Genomic DNA, 16,716 nt, shown 5'->3' on the forward strand with positions numbered 1-16,716 from the left:
CGGACCGAGGAATTCTGACTGGCCCGAGGGGTTCTGACTGGACCGATGACAGGACCGAGGAGTTCTGACTGGACCGAGGAGTTCTGACAGGACCGAGGGGTTCTGACTGGACCGAGGAGTTCTGACAGGACCGAGGGGTTCTGACTGGCCCGAGGGGTTCTGACTGGCCCGATGACAGGCCGGGGGCTTCTGGTGCGCCTCGTGCGCGCTCCTCTCTGAGGCCTTGGCGGCCGTTGTTCCTCACTGAGGCATCACTGCGTGTGAACAATGAGGTGGACTCAAGAAAGAGGCAGAAAAGTCGGGCCGCCGAGCCCGGACCCGGAGTGGCTTGTTTCTCTCCTCAGTGACGTAAGGCACAGCTCTCCTCACGATTTACAGTCTGTTTCTTTAGGATAAAGAAGATAAAGAAATCTCTAGCCAGATGTCAAGCTGCATTCTAGGGCGGCAGATAAGATAGCTGCTGCCGCTCTGTCAGATAAGAGAGCAGGGCAGAGGCTGCCAGGCGTCCCCTGGACGGGTCAGGGCACACGGCGCCTCCTGAGTCCGGCCCAGGCTGGCAGGGCTCTGTCCCCCGCCTTCTTTCGGCCCCTCGGTGCCACCCTCTGGGCCCTGGCCTCTGCCCGTCTGCGCCACACCTCAGACCTCTCGGCTCTGTCGAGTTCCGCCCGAGCCCCGGGTGGCCGAGGGGAGCGTGCAGCCGCGGGCTTCCGGCCAGTGTCACCCACTTGGGCCCACCTGCCCACCCACTGTCCCCGGGGCCCGTCCTCAGCACAGAGGTCCTGGTGTTTTCCGAGTGGGGCTGAGGGGCCAGCAGGCCCTGGGCAGCTCCCTGTGGCGGGGGGAGCTCTGGTGGGTCTGCATGGAGCCCCTTAGACCCCGCTGGCCGCACTCATCAGAGCTGACCGTCTGGAGAGGGGCCAGCCTTACCCGCCGCTCCCCTCACCCCGAGCCAGCCTCAGAGACGCTGGCGGGAGGTGTGGCGGGCTGGGCTCCCGGGGAGCCCTGGCCTGCGGGGGTGCTGGGTGGACGCCTGCGGGCAGCCCCCCGGCTCTGGTCCCAGGGTCCCCCTGCGCAGCGTGGCCAGCCTGCAGCTGGGGCCTGAGCAGGGCTGGTTTCCGGCCTCTCGCCAGCACGTGTCGGGTCAGGCAGCGGTGCTTCTGGTCCCCCCGTTACACCCCTCACCTAGGGCTCTGCCACATGAACGGCCGTCGTCCCGAGGGCGGAGGCGACACCCTGCCTGTTCCACTTGTTGGGAGGGTTGTGTCCACCTTCACGGCCCCCCTCTCCGCGGGCTTGCAGGATCATTCAGCCCCTGAGAGGTGCCCCTCGGGGGTGTCGGTCACGTGAGGTAATCCTGGAAGACGGCACGGGTGGTGCTGGGTTTGGGGATTCCCGCGTCGCCCGTCTCACACAGGCTCCCGTCCTGCCCCGACTCCGCCAGCCCACATCGGTCCTGCATCCACCCTGCAACTCACGCCTCTGATCGCTCTCAGGACCACCTCGCACTGTGTCCCTTGGGCTCCCTGCTCCCCGGCTCAGGTTCTGCCAAGTGTGGGTCCCGCCGGGTCGGGTCCTGGTCGGGCAGGACCCGCTCAGATTCCGTCGTCTGCAGCCCCCACGCCGCGGGTCCGTCTGGGCTGGGTCAGCCCTGCGCGTCCACGTCCCACGTCTCAGGCGCGGCCTCCTCCGTGCAGGCGCCTGGACTCCAACGCGCTTCGCTGTGACTGTGAGATCCTGTGGCTGGCAGACCTGCTGAAAGGCTACGCGCGGTCAGGAAACGCGCAGGCCGCGGCCACCTGTGAGCACCCCAGGCGCATCCAGGGCCGCTCGGTGGCCGCCCTCACCCCGGAGGAGCTGGACTGTGGTGAGAGCCTCGGGAGGGCGGGGCGCCTGCAGCCCTGTGTCCGTCTGGCCCTGGGGACCCCACGAAGCGAGTCTGGGTGGGCCTCACCGGTCCCTACTGCAGAGTCTGTCTCTGCAGTACCTGTAGGAAACTATTTTTGATAAATGTGGGTTTTATTGTCAGGTTTCCCTGCAAAAAAAAAAAGCAACATGAAATGCATCAGGCCCCCTGTTGCTCCTTCCGACCATCTGCCTTTAGAGGCTGCAGCTGCCGGGTGGCGGGGCCCGTGGTGGGAGGGGGCGGCTCCGGGGGGAGGGGACTGCCGGCTGGGAGCTGGCCGCCTCCTGTGTCTGGATCTGGGCGGTGGCCACTCGGGGTGGACGGGGCTGGGCTCGTCCAGCTGACTGCCCTGCGCGGGTGCATGACCCCCGACCACAAATAACAAGAAAAGAAGCAGTCAGACCCCGCAGGGCAGACTCTCCCACATAAGTACCACACCGGTGGAGTGGGAAGATCGGCTTCTCCAGAGCATCATCTTTATATTCATATATTAAAAACAGAACCGACTGCAGTCTAAAGTCATGCCATTTCCTGGTAACATAGCAGTTACGTCACTCGGCTGGCCACCGTTTGTGACCTTTTATGGACGATCCCTTTGCAGATGGGCTCCTGGCCCTTGGCGTATGCAGGTGACTGGTTTCAGCCCTGGGGCTGCCCTGTGGCCTCTCCGCGTCCTGCCCTGATTGGTGAGGGCTGGTCCAGTGGCAGGGGTCCCGCAGTGGGCCTCGGGTCCTGGGAACGCTGTGTGGTTCGGCTCTAACACCGTCTTCTCCGTGGAGAAGCCCGCTGGCTGTTCTCACGGGAGTGTTTTTGGTTTGAACATGTGCGATTTTCTCTCAAACCAAAGGGACTTGCTCTGGGTTCTTGTTCGCACGGTGGTTTAGGACCAAGACCAGAGGGTCTGCTTCTCTTTTGGTGCAGAAAGGCCGCGGATCACGTCAGAGCCGCAGGATGCCGACGTCACCCTGGGCAACACCGTCTTCTTCACCTGCAGGGCTGAGGGCAACCCCAAGCCCGAGATCATCTGGCTGCGGAACAAGTGAGTGCTTCTGGACAGGGTGCTGGGCGCTGGGTCCTAGACATTGGACAGGGTGCTGGGCACTGGGTCTCAGCCGTCAGGAGTGCTGGGCACCAGGTCCCAGCCATCCCAGTATCCCAGAAGCTCCGGGGTGCCTGCCCACCCTGACCTTTCCTGCTCCTCCCTGGAGGGAACGCAAAGAGGAGGAGACGTTTCTCTGGTGCCTCAAGTGCTCTATGCCTTGAGGCCAGGGTCCCTGGGCGGGGAACAGACACCTGCGGAGGACTGGTGTTTCCTGTGCTTTGGGGGCCTGAGCCAGCCGGGTCTGTTGTGACAGCAACGAGCTGAGCATGAAGACGGATTCCCGCCTGAACTTGCTGGATGACGGGACCCTCATGATCCAGAACACGCGGGAGACGGACCAGGGCGTCTACCAGTGCATGGCGAAGAACGTGGCTGGGGAGGCGAAGACGCAGGAGGTGACCCTCAGGTACTTCCGGTCTCCAGGTAGGCACAGAGCTCCTCGGACACTCAGCACCCCCGAATCCCCTTCCTGCCGTCCACCCCCGTCTCTTTTTGCACCTGGTGGCGAGGGACAGACACCAGCATCCCGGCTGGAGCGCCGGCAGCAGGGTCGGCTCAGGGTCACAGGTGACCCCCGACCGTTGCTCTGGCCCCCCGCCAACCCTTAACCCAGGTGGTCAGTCAGAGTGGCCATGGGTAGCCGCTGCTGGGATCACTGTCCGGAGGGCTGTGGACACCTGGGAGACAAGTGTCCCCGCCTGATACCTCTGCTCACGGTGGTCCCAAGGGCATTTCACTGGCTGCCCCCTGGCAGTGGGCTTGCTCTTGTGCTATGGGCCTTGGCTACTTTAAAAGAAACCCCAAATCTGAATTTTGGTGCAAAATTCCCATATCTAAAATATTGGTACCTGATTTGAAAAGACATTTGGAACCAAAGGAAGCACGGCTGTGTCCTTGGATTGGCTGGGCCCCCAGGTTACAAGCCCCGCTCTTGTCCAAGTGTTGACCCTGGGGACTTTGGCTGGAAGAGGAGCTGGCCCTTGGAGAAGAGCCTGGGGCGGCCCCGGTCCCAGGGCCGCAGGACACGGCACCGGGGCTGCGGAGCCTCCGCGGTTCTGGGTCGTCCTCGCGTGAGCGCGCCTGGCCTGTGTTTCTCTCGTGCTGTGGGGTGCAGGGCCTTGCAGCACCCTCGGTGGCAGGATGAATGATGCCTGTGTTTCTTTGTTTAGAGTCTTACTATGAGAACTTTGTATGCCTCAGTATATCCCAGCAGGGACATAGTCCAGATTTACTGATGAATGAGAATCCCCAGCTCTCAAACACCAGTTCAGAGGAATGCGCAGGACAGATAACTGCGGCCAAGTCGAATCCCTTTAATCCCAGTTTCCCCGAGTGGAACAAGGCGTCCAGGATCTCTGCAGAGCCGCCCGGCTGTGAGTCTGCCAGACGAGACAGGGGCTCCTGGTCACGAAGGAGCTTGTGCTTTGTTTCTAAGGACCAGGGGGGCCCACGTAATGCTGATCGGAGTGGAGCAGTGCTGGAGGTACACGCCAGAGCAGAAGGGAATGGCAGATGGTGAGCAGTGCGAGTCCTTAGCACAGTTGCTGTGTTACAGGGCCACTGGTCCCTGGATGGGAATAGTAGAGTCTCTCTCTGGCCCGAGAGTCCCAAATCTAACCTCTTTTGATCTGAATTTTCGTTTGTTTCTCAGGAACAAGAGCCTTCCTTAGTACACCAGTCTGAGCTTGTTGGCCTTGCTCCCAGAAATGCACGTGAAGGGTCTCCTACAGGGGATGGGAAGGTCACTGCAGCCCAAGGGGTCAGCCAGTGGCAGCCAGCTGGCCCGGACCAGGGGCTGCCCAGCCTGGACCACTGCCTGGTTTTGCAAGATTTTTACACTCAGAATGTGTTTCACCTTTTTTATGTGATTGAAAAAACTTAAGAATGGTATTTTAGAATACATGATAATGAAATGAACTTCAGACTTCAGTGTCTATTGATTAAGTCTTTTTTGGAACATAATCACACTCAAAGATTTATGGCCTGAAAAGCCCAAAATACATGGGCTGGGCCCCTTTATGGAAGTCTGCCAGTCCTGTCATACAGATGATGATGGACCCATGAGTAAGTCTCCATGAGTCACAAAGTGGTAAATGTTCTTTATCTATTCTGAAGCTCTGTCATTAGGGGCACATTAGTCCACAGAGTTTATCTTCCTCGTGAATTAAACTTTGATTATTAACACTTTCACCTCTGTCAGTGTTTTTGCCTTAAGATTGATCTGATTTTATACAGAGGCAACCATTTTTCTTTTAATTAGTGTTTATCACCCATACCTTTCCCACCATTTTGCTCTGCTCTAAACTGTCACAGAATCTCAAATAACATCATAATCAATACGTAAAATCCTCTTCAACCCTGTGAGTTGTTCGGTAAGTGGAATAGATGAAGACTGTAAGTAGCTTTGGGCTAGATAGATCAAGGTTTGTAAACAAAGAAGTTACAGAAAGACTACTTATTTTTGGAGCTTTTTGGGTTGGAAAATTGTGGATAAGGACGTCAGCCCAAAGAAATGGCACAGTAATAAGTCCTTTTTAAAAACACGTATTGTTCTATAAGCTTGTTGAAAGGTTGTTGTTGAATTACGACGCCGGGATTCTTGGCCCCCGGAGGAGAAGAACTCGATCCGGGGCCAGAGACGAGGCTTGATCGCTCAGAGCTTTTGTGTAACAAAGTCTTATTAAGGTATAAAGGAGATAGAGAAAGCTTCTGACATAAGCATCAGAAGGGGGCAGAAAGAGTGCCGCCCTGCTAGTCTTCAGCTGGATGTTATATAGTTATCAGCAGTCTGTTAATGAAAGAAAGGAATGTCTCAAAACTCAGAATGGCACCAGGCCCCTCCCCCATAGGATGTATTTTGGGATAATCTTGGCTCCAAATGGCTCATCCTGGGCCGTAAAAGGATTACCTTGAATCTTAAAGACGGGCAGAGCACCAAGCAAATAGTGTCGCTTACGTAGATTAGAGGGAGGATATTGGAGTATAACATACTGGTTTATCAAGTAGGTTCTGAGCCAAAAGGTGGAACCGACTTGAAGACAGAGTTTGGGGTAAATGCATAGTACATTAGCATAGCTTAAGATAAGCATTTCCATAAGAAAAAGGCTTTGGTTAACTTCAGGTGAAACCAGGTGTCATGGCAACACAGAATTTTAAGAGAAAGTTCCTTTTAAATTTGTATAGAGAAGGGAAAAAAAATATCGGCTAGTTTGTTTCCTCCTGCCGCTTAAGGGAGATAAAAATGTCTGGCACTTGCGGGCTATTTCCTCCATTTGGAGACCCCTGGCCCTCCTGCCTGTTACCCTCTCATTATTAAAATACCTACGGGGTAAAGTCCTAGCAGAGTGATTTCTGAGCGGACGGTGAGTGAGTTTCCAGGTTTGATGTATGTGGCCACGTCTCTGTCCTGATGGATGAAGCAGTCTGTGCTCCTGATGTGTTAGAAACACGTTTCATTTCTGTATATGCCCATCTCAAGAGCTCAGTAATAACTATGGGTTTTTTTTCTGGATTTAAGAGTTGAAAACTATTATCATACTATTCATTTGTATTTTCCTTCCTGTGAGGGAAATTTTTTATTTCTGTATGTTCTAAATACCCTTTAAAAACAGTGTTTTATAACCAGTAAGAACCACTAGCAAGGTTTACTTACAGTCAAGACTGACAGAATGCTTCTAGAGTCATCAAAAGTGAGACTGCGCCAGAATTCAGTCTGTTTAAAAAAGGGACCGGCTCTGGCTGCTCAGCCCCGCTGATGCTGGCTGGGCCTGACGCCACGCGCCGTCTTTATGGGCCGCACATGCCTTTGAAAAGGAGAGGGGACGAAGCCTGCAGCTGGGTTGGATTGCTTCCGCTCATTTTAGACGGCAGTAGGTAGAGCGAGTAGGAAGCCCAAGCAGAAGCGTCTGTTGAGCTGGTGGATGTTGATTCCGAATCTGTCTCCCACGGCAGCTCGCCCGGCGTTTGTAATCCAGCCCCAGAACACAGAGGTGCTGGTCGGGGAGGGTGTGACCTTGGAGTGCAGCGCCACGGGCCACCCCCCGCCGCAGATCACCTGGACCAGGGGTGACCGCAGCCCCGTGCCCACGGACCCTCGGGTGAGCATCACCCCGTCCGGCGGCCTCTATATCCAGAACGTGGAGCAGGAGGACAGCGGGGAGTATACCTGCTTCGCCTCCAACACTGTGGACAGCATCCACGCCACGGCCTTCATCATCGTCCAAGGTGAGGCCCGTCCCTGTGGAGCCCCGCCTCCCTGGCCTCCCTGACCTGCCCTGGTGCGGCCCCGGAGCTCGTGCTGGTACCCCCGTCCCCGAGCCTGCGCATCTTCTCCCGTCCCCGCAGACCCTCTGTGGGACTGCTCACGTGCTGGTTCTCCGCCCGGGGGCATCCGGCGGTCAGGGCTCTGTTTTTCTGCTGTGTTCTCCATGTGAACGTAGATGTGCGTGCCAATTCACTGTTGTCTAGAAGTCTGGCACACATCTTGGAATTTCCTTAGGGTCGATTTCTGAACTCGGAGTCTGAGAGTATATATAGTTCTAAGACTTAACGTTGTGCGTTTCCCAAGTCCTTAACTGGCTAGAATGAGTTTGTGAATAGTTTTTAAATTTAATTGCAAAGTGGGACTTTGGTTGACAAGTGCTAGGATGGCGCAGGAGTGTGAATGCAGAAAACGAGTTTCCCCTCCTCCTGCCTCCTCAGCAGCTTTCCCAGCCTCCGGCAGAAGCAGGCTCACTGGAAGGTGGCGACTTTTCCTCTGCCCTCTGGCTCTTTCTTTGCACGTGTGACCGTACGGTCATGCTGTTTGGTTTTGATTCTGGCTGCTGTGTGTGTGCTAAGTCGTTTCAGTCGGGTCCGACTCTTTGTGACCCCATGGACTCTAGCTCACCAGGTCCTCTGTCCCTGGGATTCTCCAGGCCAGAATCCTGGAGGGGGGTTGCCATACTCTCCCCCAGGGGACCTTCCTGACCCAGGGATTGAGCCCCCGTCTCCTGAGTCTCCTGCATTGGCAGGCTGTTTCTTTACCACTAGCGCCACCTGGGAAGTTGGCTTGTTGCTTTTATAAAAATGGAATTATGTTGGACGTATTTATTCTGTAATTTAGTTTTGTCTCTTTCACCCAGTAATAATGACACGACTCCTGTCACTGCACACAGTTGCGCTAGATGACATTTTATCCATGTGCAAATACATTGGTTTAGGCTGAGGAGATGAATCTGGGCCCTTTGCCAGAACCGAGGTTGGTCATTAGCGAGTCCTGTGCTGCTGGATTAACAGTCTCCCCACACGTGACCGTGTGATGCTGGGAAGCACCCAGGGTGTGGTCTTCTTCCTGCTCCACGTCCTTTTCTCTGGCCTCTTCCTCCCAGCAGAGCAGTCCTGGTGGGCCCTGGGGGTGGCCTCGCTCCAGGAAGGAGACTGGCTTTGCACCCAGAGCTGTCCCCTAAATGCCTCGTTTCTGTGTCTTTCCCCGCCGTAAGCGCTTCCTCAGTTCACCGTGATGCCCCAGGACAGGGCTGTCATTGAGGGCCAGACGGTTGAGTTCCACTGCGAGGCAAAGGGCTACCCGCAGCCTGTCATCGCCTGGACCAAAGGAGGTGAGTGGCCTGCAGGGCAGTGACCCACTCTGCCCCCCCCCCCATCACTCCCTGGGGCATGGTGCCCTGGGCAGGCCACAGCAGTGGAATCAGGCGTGACCCAGCGCCGCGGCGTGTCTGGCTGGACCTGTCCTCACCCAGGACTAGGGCGGCAGGCCTGTCTCTGGAAACGTAGACCTGGGGACAGAAGCTCCTGGATCCTTCCGTCCCTCCGTCAGGCCTCTGCCTGGCCCCGAGGAAGGCCAGGCTCCTGTCCCTGCGTCCGTGTCACTGAGAGCGCATCTCCACCTTGCAGGGAGCCAGCTGTCGGTGGACAGGCGCCACCTGGTCCTGTCATCGGGGACGCTGAGGATCTTGGCTGTCGCCCTGCATGACCAGGGCCAGTACGAGTGCCAGGCCGTGAACATCATCGGCTCCCAGAGAGTCACCGCACACCTGACTGTCCAGCCCCGAGGTAGACGGTGGTTCCTCACTCTCCCCCAGGGGACCACCCCTGGACTTGCATCCTGAGGCCTTAGTCGTAGCTGGAATCGTCCATGTCAGCTGTGGGGACCCTGCTCGTGGGGGGTGTGCGCGTGGTGGGCGCCTGTGGTTCAGTGGGCTGTGCATTCACTGCTAATTTGTGGCCCTGTGACGTGGGTGGCCTGGCCTGAGGGAGGGGCCGGAGGCTCTGCCTGCAGAGTGTCGATAGGGGTTGGGGCCTGGGTCTGATCCGGCCAATGGGCTCTGGGTTTCCTTCCAGTCCTGAGCAGGCAGGACGGTGGATGGCCCATGAGTGGGGCCGTCGGCTGGTACCCTGCCTCCTGCCTCATCACCAGCTCCTGGGGCTCGAGGCCTTGGACTCGCACGCAGGGCAGGAGCCACGTGGACAGGCGGGCCACTGCCCTGAGGCTGCCACTCATGGGGAGGCTGGCAGCCCCAGAGGTCCTGTCTGGCTTCTTCTCGGCAGGAAACGGGGTCGCGGCCCGGCTACAGCAAGGGCGCTTGGTGGCCCGGGCCTGCCCCGACCGGGGGCGGGGCCTCTGCTGCAAACCTCGAATGGCCTGGGTTCTGTGTGCGGCAGCCCCTGTCCTTGCCTTGCAGTCACCCCGGTGTTCACCAGCGTCCCCAGGGACATGACGGTGGAGGTGGGCAGCAACGTGCAGCTGCCCTGCCGTCCCCAGGGCGAGCCGGAGCCCGCTGTCACCTGGAACAAGGTAAGGGCTGAGGCGTCCAGACCTGCCTTCCTGGGGGAGACAGTCGACCTGAACAGTCAGACTCGGGACATTGGCCCGTACATGTCCTTCTTGATGACAGAAGCGAAAACGAAGTCCCTCTTGCTAGGTCCTTTGTCCAGCAACCACAGGAGAGATTTTCTGGTGTCCCGTTTCACTGTGTTGTTCTTACTGAGTCCAGCACAGAAACGCTAGTCTGTGTTCAACTATGAACAAATTGTTTAATACAAGCCACGTTCTTGGAGGTCGTGAATGGTTCCCTGGGAGGGAGATGGGGTCCTCGGGGCCTTGACACCTCCTCCTGCCTTGCTTCCTCCTCGTCCTGGGAGGTCACCTGCCTTCCTTGGTGACACACACCTGCCCTGGCTGCTCGCACACACTGGGCTTCCCGCTCTGCACCCCCAGCCCAGCACAGGTCCCACGAAGGTCACCTTTTGTGCCCTGGGATCCCGCAGAGTCCACACAGCGAGGCTTGTGTCTCAGGCTTTCTGGGTCTTCTGCCAGCAGGCAAGAGAGATTTCTCGAATCTGAAGTGGGCAGGGTCGTCCCCGTGTCTGGCGGGCCTAAGAACAGCCGTCAGGAGGGCTCCATTCGTGAGGCCCTGGCATGCGGTGCCCTTCCCCTAGGAGAGACCCCTCGGGTCCTTAGTCTGATTTCCAACATCCTCTCTGCTTATTTTGCTCCAGGATGGGGTTCAGGTGACGGAAAGCGGGAAATTTCACATCAGCCCCGAGGGGTTCCTGACCATCCGCGACGTTGGGACTGCAGACGCTGGCCGCTACGAGTGTGTGGCCCGGAACACGATCGGGCAGGCGTCGGTCAGCATGGTGCTCAGCGTGAATGGTGAGGCCACGGAGTGGACGCCCCGCGAGCTCGGAGGCCGTTAGAGGGCAGGGCACGTCCGCTTTGCAGAGAGGTCGGCGCGGCCTGGAGGCATAGCTGCGCCCCTCCACTGCCCTGGGCTCCGAGAGCGCTGTGGCGGCCCGCTTGGAGAGCCTCCTCGCTCTGGGTTTGTAGTTGACTCAGTGGTCGCCCGAACCCTCTCGAGGTCTGCGGCATGTAATTTGCAGCCACCGTTTGGCAGAAGCACAGGCGCAGCTCTTGCTGTGGAGTCTGGGTCCTTCGTTCTGCTTTCTGTCTGTTCTGAGCGTGTGTGGCCTCGTGTGGCCCTGGGGTGTGCTCAGCCTTCATCCGAAACCCACACGAGGGCAGGGACCACCCTCCTCCCTGGGTCTGGGCCTGGCGGGCCCACTCTGTGCTGACGGGCAGTGCCTCTCCACCATCCCAGAGCTGCACACCTCGGGCGTGCTCCTTGGTTCCCAGCAAACAGGGTGAAATGCAAGCCTGTAGCTTTTTGTAAGTCATACAGTTCCACCCAAACCTGCGCTTGGTAAGTTGAACTTGTTTTTTCCCAAGCAATAGTCATAGAAAAGTAATTCAAAAACATATTTACGTCCTTTAAAAAAAAGGGTAAAGAAAATTCACTAAAATGTGGTTAGTTTGGAGATTGTGGGTGGGAGGTTTTTTTTTTTTTATATTTCTTGTGTAACTAATCTATGTTAAAGCAACATTATTGTTCAAGTATAAGAAAAATGGAAAAAGCACCGTTGTATATATATGGATGCCCGTGGCTGCCTGCAGACAGCAGTAGAGGCACATTTGCATGTCTCTTTTTTTTTTTCTTTTTTCTTTTTTTTAAATGTTAAACGACCTTATTTTCCCATTAGATTAGACTGGAGTGATTATAAATTAAATCAGTGAATTTCCTGATTTAAAAACAAATTCAACTTAAGTCATTGGTAATAACGAAACGTTAGGTGATAAAATTGTGTCAGATTGGCCTGTCTGTTTGTCTGACTTGTACAAATATTAAGTTCTAAACATCACCTAATGTAGGGGCTTCTGGTTCAAGACGGCAGAGGAGAAGGGTGTGTAGAGGATGTGGGCTATTCTCCTCCTGTGGCGGCTGAACAGCCATTGACGGGAGAGCACGGAGCCCACCAAAAAGAGAGCCCGCGTGCAAGGACGAAGAAGCCACAGGGAAGTGGCGGGAGGGGGCCAAGCACAGGAAAATCAGATCTCGTGCCCCCAGGGTGGGCGGCCCGCGACCTGGAGAGCCGTGACGTGACGCCCGAGGCACTCTCCCGCTCGGGGGAGGCCCTGAGCCTCACGTCAGGTCCCCCGGCCTGGGGTCTGACACAGGGACTGGGCGCCCCCCGGGAGCCTGACCCTGACGGCCAGCAGGGTTTGGTTACAGGGCTCCCACAAGACTGGGGGAAGCAGCGTCTAGTCCTGGAGGGCACACGCAGAATCTCGTGTGTGCCAGGGTCCAGGCGAAAGGGGCGGTGAGCCCGCAGGAGGCGGAGCCAGGCCTGCCGGCCTGCGTGGGAGGGTCTCCTGTGCAGGCGCGGGCCAGCCGTGGCTCCTCACAGGGACAGGGCTCCTGGCAGCAACAGTGCTGGAAGGGGCCCTTGGCCTAAGTGCCTGTGGCGGTCGCCACTAACCCTACCATAGAGCCTGTAGACCCCAGGCCCCACGACTCACAAGGTGGGATCAGTGGGTAACTGGATTAAGTTTTTACTGAGCAAGACCCAGTTTTTCCCACCACCCAGTCCCTCCCATCAGGAAGCTTATACATGCCTCACGGCCTCATCCACCAGAGGGCAGACAGAAGAAGCACGAAGGACCACAACCCCATAGCAGCTAGGACCAAAACCACATCACAGAAAGTTAACCATGATGAAAAGGTTTCATCCCAGATGAAGGGATAAGATGAAACTCCAGGAAAGCAACCAGATGAACTGGAGATAGGCAACCTTCCAGAAAAAACATTTAGAATACTGATAGTGAAGGTGATCCAGGGTCTCTGAAACGTAGTGGAAGAGAGGCAGGAAGTGTTTCCCAAAGACCTAGAGTTATTAAAGAACAGAGACGAAGAGTGCGCTGGAAGGAACCAGTAGCAGATTAACTGAGGCAGAACAGGTGAGTGATCTGGAGGACGGAATGGTGGAAACCACCGCCACAGAGCAGAATACAGAAAACAGAATGGAAGCAGTGAAGACAGCCTGAGACGTCTGGGACATCAACGCACCAACGTTTGCGTTATGGGGGTCCCAGAAGGAGAAGAGAGGGAGAAAGGACCCAAGGAAGTATTTGAAGAAATAGCTGAAAAATTCCCTAACGTGGGAAAGGAATAGTCCACCAGGTCCAGGAAGCGGCGTCCCAGGCAGGATAAACCCAAGGAGGAGCACACCGAGACACATGGCGGTCAAACTGACGAAAACCAAAGGCAAAGATAAAACACGAAAAGCAGCAAGGGAAGAGTGACCGGTGACACAGAGGGGAGCTCCCGCCAGGCCATCAGCAGGTTCTCAACAGAAACTCTGCAAGCCGGAGGGAATGGCATGACTCATTTAAAGTGATGAAAGAGAAGAACAGGCAACCAAGACTACTCTACCCAGAAAGACTCTCAGTCAGATTTGATGGAGAAATCAAAAGCTTTCCAGACAAGCGAAAGTTAAACAGAATACATCTGTACCAAACCAGCTGTACAACGAATGCTAAAGGGATTTCTGTAGGCAGAAAACACGAGAGAAGGAAAAAGACCCACACGAAATAAACCCAAACAATTAAGGATATGGTAATGTCGAACGTGTAATTATCATGAGGTGAGGTGAAGTCGCTCAGTCGTGTCCAACTCTTTGCTGACCCCGTGGACTGTAGCCTACCAAGCTCCTCCCTCCATGGGATTCTCCAGGCAAGAATACTAGAGTGGATTGCCATTTCCTTCTCCAAGGGATCTTCCCGACCCAGGGATTGAACCCACGTCTCCCGCATTGGAGGCAGACGCTTTAACCTCTGAGCCACCGATAAATGCCTTAACCGTAAGCGGATTAAAGGCACCAGGCCGGCTGAGCGGCTGAGGATGTGTGCACGGGTGCACTTCCGCTACTTGACCCTGAACTGTGCAGTTTCTGTGTTGTTAGGCTGATCATGTTTCCTCTAGGGCTTGCAACTGTGATTATGTTTTGTGTTTTCTCTGGCTATTGATTGTGAAAACAGATTACAATAATTATATCGCAGCAGGTCAACAGAAAATAATAGAATTCTGTATCATTGAAACTACCATTTAATAGAAAAACTTCTGAAAGTGAAAGTCGCTCACTCGTGTCCGACTCTGCGACCCCATGGACTGTACACTCCGTGGAATTCTCCAGGCCAGAATCCTGGCGTGGGTAGCCTTTCCCTTCTCCAGGGGATCTTCCCAACCCAGGGATCAAACCCAGGTCTCCTGCGTTGCAGGCAGATTCTTTACCAGCTGAGTCACAAGGGAAGCCCAAGAATAATCACTTTCTAAAATCCAGATGCATAACAGATCATCTTGGATTGCTTGGAGACTACAAGAGCCCAGGTGCCACTGTTCTTCTCCAGGGCGGGTGTGACTCTGATGAGCAGCTGGCCTGGGCTTGCCTTCTCCAGTCTGTTTCCTATTTCCCATTTCACTTAATTTACATTTCTTCAATTTTTCCTTCTTTTTTTTTTTTTTTTTTTTGCTGTCATTCTCTCTCAAGCCTTTATGAAGCATACCAGGAAAGCTTTTGTGTCTATATATATTATGTTAAAATAGTATTTGTTCTAGAAAATTCATGAGTTTTTGCCTAGCTGAAAAAATTATGACATTTTGATTCAACTCATTGGACTTAGTATGACTAGATTTCTAATTTATATTCACTCAAGACTTTGATATAGCTCCATGTATTTTACTGCCAAAAGTGATTAGTGATTTAAAAATATTTGAATGGGACTTGGAACTTCGATTCCAACTCAGAATATGAAAAAATAGTGTGTTGAGAATGCTGTGCTTTTCAGGCTTCTGCTCAATGTTATGTGGCAGCCTGGCTGGGAGGGGAGTCTGGATACTTATGTGTGACTGAATCCCTTTTTGTCCACCTGAAACTACCACACATTGTTAATCAGCTATTTTACAATACAATCCCGACTCTGGCTCTATGTGACATCAGGGCCAGGAGGGGCTGCGCCTGGAGCATCTCACCAAGGGTGTTTGCAACCACTTCGAGTTTTCCAGAAGGTTTGCGTATTTTGAAGGAAAATATTTACCATTGAATTTGTTAAAGTGCACGTTCTTGGTGACCTGTCCTGAGGCATTTTTAAAGATAAAAGCTTGGTTGGAACAAAGGTGTTTTGTTTAGCAAACTCTAAATGCTAGAAAAGTGAAATGCTATTAAGTGAAAAAGGAATGAAGAAAGAACAGTGGAAAGGAAGCGGTAACTTCAGAGGTAGCAAGTTCCGCAGCCGTGTGTATGTATGTGTGTGGGAGCACGGTGCCATGCACACAGGCTGGCTCTGGGACGTCTGATCCTCCGTGAGGGTTAGGACGGGGGCAGCAGAACCTTGGGAGGCGAGTGGGCTGAGGTCCAGCAGCGGGAGGGCTGTCTGTCCCTCGGCGGGAGGCATCACAGCATCCACCGGCGGTTAAAGCCCAGCCGGGCAGGGCAGCTGCTCAGTCGACCTGCATCGGCCTTCCTGTCAGCTGATACTTTGCTAGAAGAGCTTTGGAGTTTTCAGTTACAGCTTCTTTGACCCTTTGTGGGGAATCCTGTGATTTTAAAGCATCTACATCTTTCATGCAGTTTGAAAACAGCTCCTAGTAGGATTTGTGATAAAGAAACATAAGGTTTGGAGGGAAAAGAGGAAACGGCACTGGAGCGGAGTCTGCGTTGTGGCGTCTGGCCTTTGTTCTGTGACCCGTGTGTGTGTGTGTCTGCTGGTAACCCACGACCTCCTGCCTCCTAGTTCCCGATGTCAGCCGGAACGGGGACCCATTTGTGGCCACGTCCATCGTCGAAGCCATCGCAACCGTGGACAGAGCCATCAACTCCACGCGGACGCACCTGTTTGACAGGTACGTGCAGAAGCAGCCAGAGCTGTGACCTGCTTGCGGGCTGGGTTTGCGAGGCGTGCTGGTCTCCCGCACCAAGTCCTCACCTGTTTCTTGTGCGTCAAGCAGTGTTTTATCTGCAAATCATGAACAGCTCTGTGTTAGCTTTTCTGGGGGCTAAGATGACAGAAAGGTGTGTCCTTTCCAAGCAGGAGCTGACCTGTGATTCACAAGTAGAACATTTCAGAAAACTTTTGACTCATTCCTTGGGCTTGTTTCTCAGTGAGTTGGCAAAAACAAAGTATTTCTCAAGCCATTCATGCGTTTGCTCATCTTGGCAACCCTCAAGTGTTTTTGCTGCGTTTGAATTAAAATAGACTATCTGTGTGTTTTTCTTCTATTGACGTAATGACTCGTTTATTTTTAGTGTCTTTGACTTTGTTCCTTTGCTTTGTTGCCTTCTATGGGATGAGTAAGGTACGGTGCTTCGTGTCCATGGAAACGTAGCCATAGAGACAGTTAACTGCGGTGATTCTTGAGTGACTTGTGTTCTCGGTCATCTCTTCCACTCTTGCCTCCTCACCCCACACGCCCGCCAGCCGCCCTCGCTCCCCGAACGACCTGCTGGCCCTGTTCCGGTACCCGCGGGACCCCTACACGGTGGAGCAGGCCCGGGCCGGAGAGATTTTCGAGCGGACACTGCAGCTGATCCAGGAGCACGTGCGGCACGGCCTGATGGTGGACCTCAACGGAACCAGTCAGTACCCCGCGGCGCCACTCCCACAGCCCCTTCCCGGGGCGGCCCAGCCCGCCTGGTCCCGTGTCTGTGGCAAGCATCGTCACTGCAGTTGGCCTGGGTGGGGACGGTGCTGTGGTTCTCAGGCGCCTGGTGGGAGAGCGGGTGGGGAGCAGAAGTGTGCTCGGCTCAGGGGCTGTGCTGGCCCGGCCCTAGGTCCTGCCTGGGCCCTGATCCTCAGGTCCTCTGGGCAGAAGGGAGCTCT

At 55.0% G+C, this 16,716-nt stretch overlaps 1 protein-coding gene across 3 annotated transcripts in view; it reads left to right on the forward strand.

The window, feature by feature from the left end:
• PXDN (peroxidasin) overlaps positions 1–16,716 on the forward strand; it is a 62,404-nt gene that overhangs the window by 33,098 nt on the left and 12,590 nt on the right. For all 3 annotated transcript variants that reach the window (XR_005721201.1, XM_040241549.1, XM_040241554.1), the window contains 10 exons: positions 1,695–1,864; positions 2,825–2,942; positions 3,259–3,428; positions 6,957–7,229; positions 8,486–8,602; positions 8,898–9,056; positions 9,686–9,798; positions 10,503–10,659; positions 15,631–15,739; positions 16,315–16,472. Coding sequence is in view for 2 of the 3 variants with exons in the window: in XM_040241549.1 (XP_040097483.1) it covers positions 1,695–1,864; positions 2,825–2,942; positions 3,259–3,428; positions 6,957–7,229; positions 8,486–8,602; positions 8,898–9,056; positions 9,686–9,798; positions 10,503–10,659; positions 15,631–15,739; positions 16,315–16,472 (1,544 nt within the window). In the remaining variant the exon portion in view is untranslated. The remainder of the gene's footprint in view (positions 1–1,694; positions 1,865–2,824; positions 2,943–3,258; positions 3,429–6,956; positions 7,230–8,485; positions 8,603–8,897; positions 9,057–9,685; positions 9,799–10,502; positions 10,660–15,630; positions 15,740–16,314; positions 16,473–16,716) is intronic.

Source organism: Oryx dammah, unplaced genomic scaffold (genome assembly GCF_014754425.2).
Source record: "Oryx dammah isolate SB20612 unplaced genomic scaffold, SCBI_Odam_1.1 HiC_scaffold_1, whole genome shotgun sequence".
NCBI lineage: Eukaryota > Metazoa > Chordata > Mammalia > Artiodactyla > Bovidae > Oryx > Oryx dammah.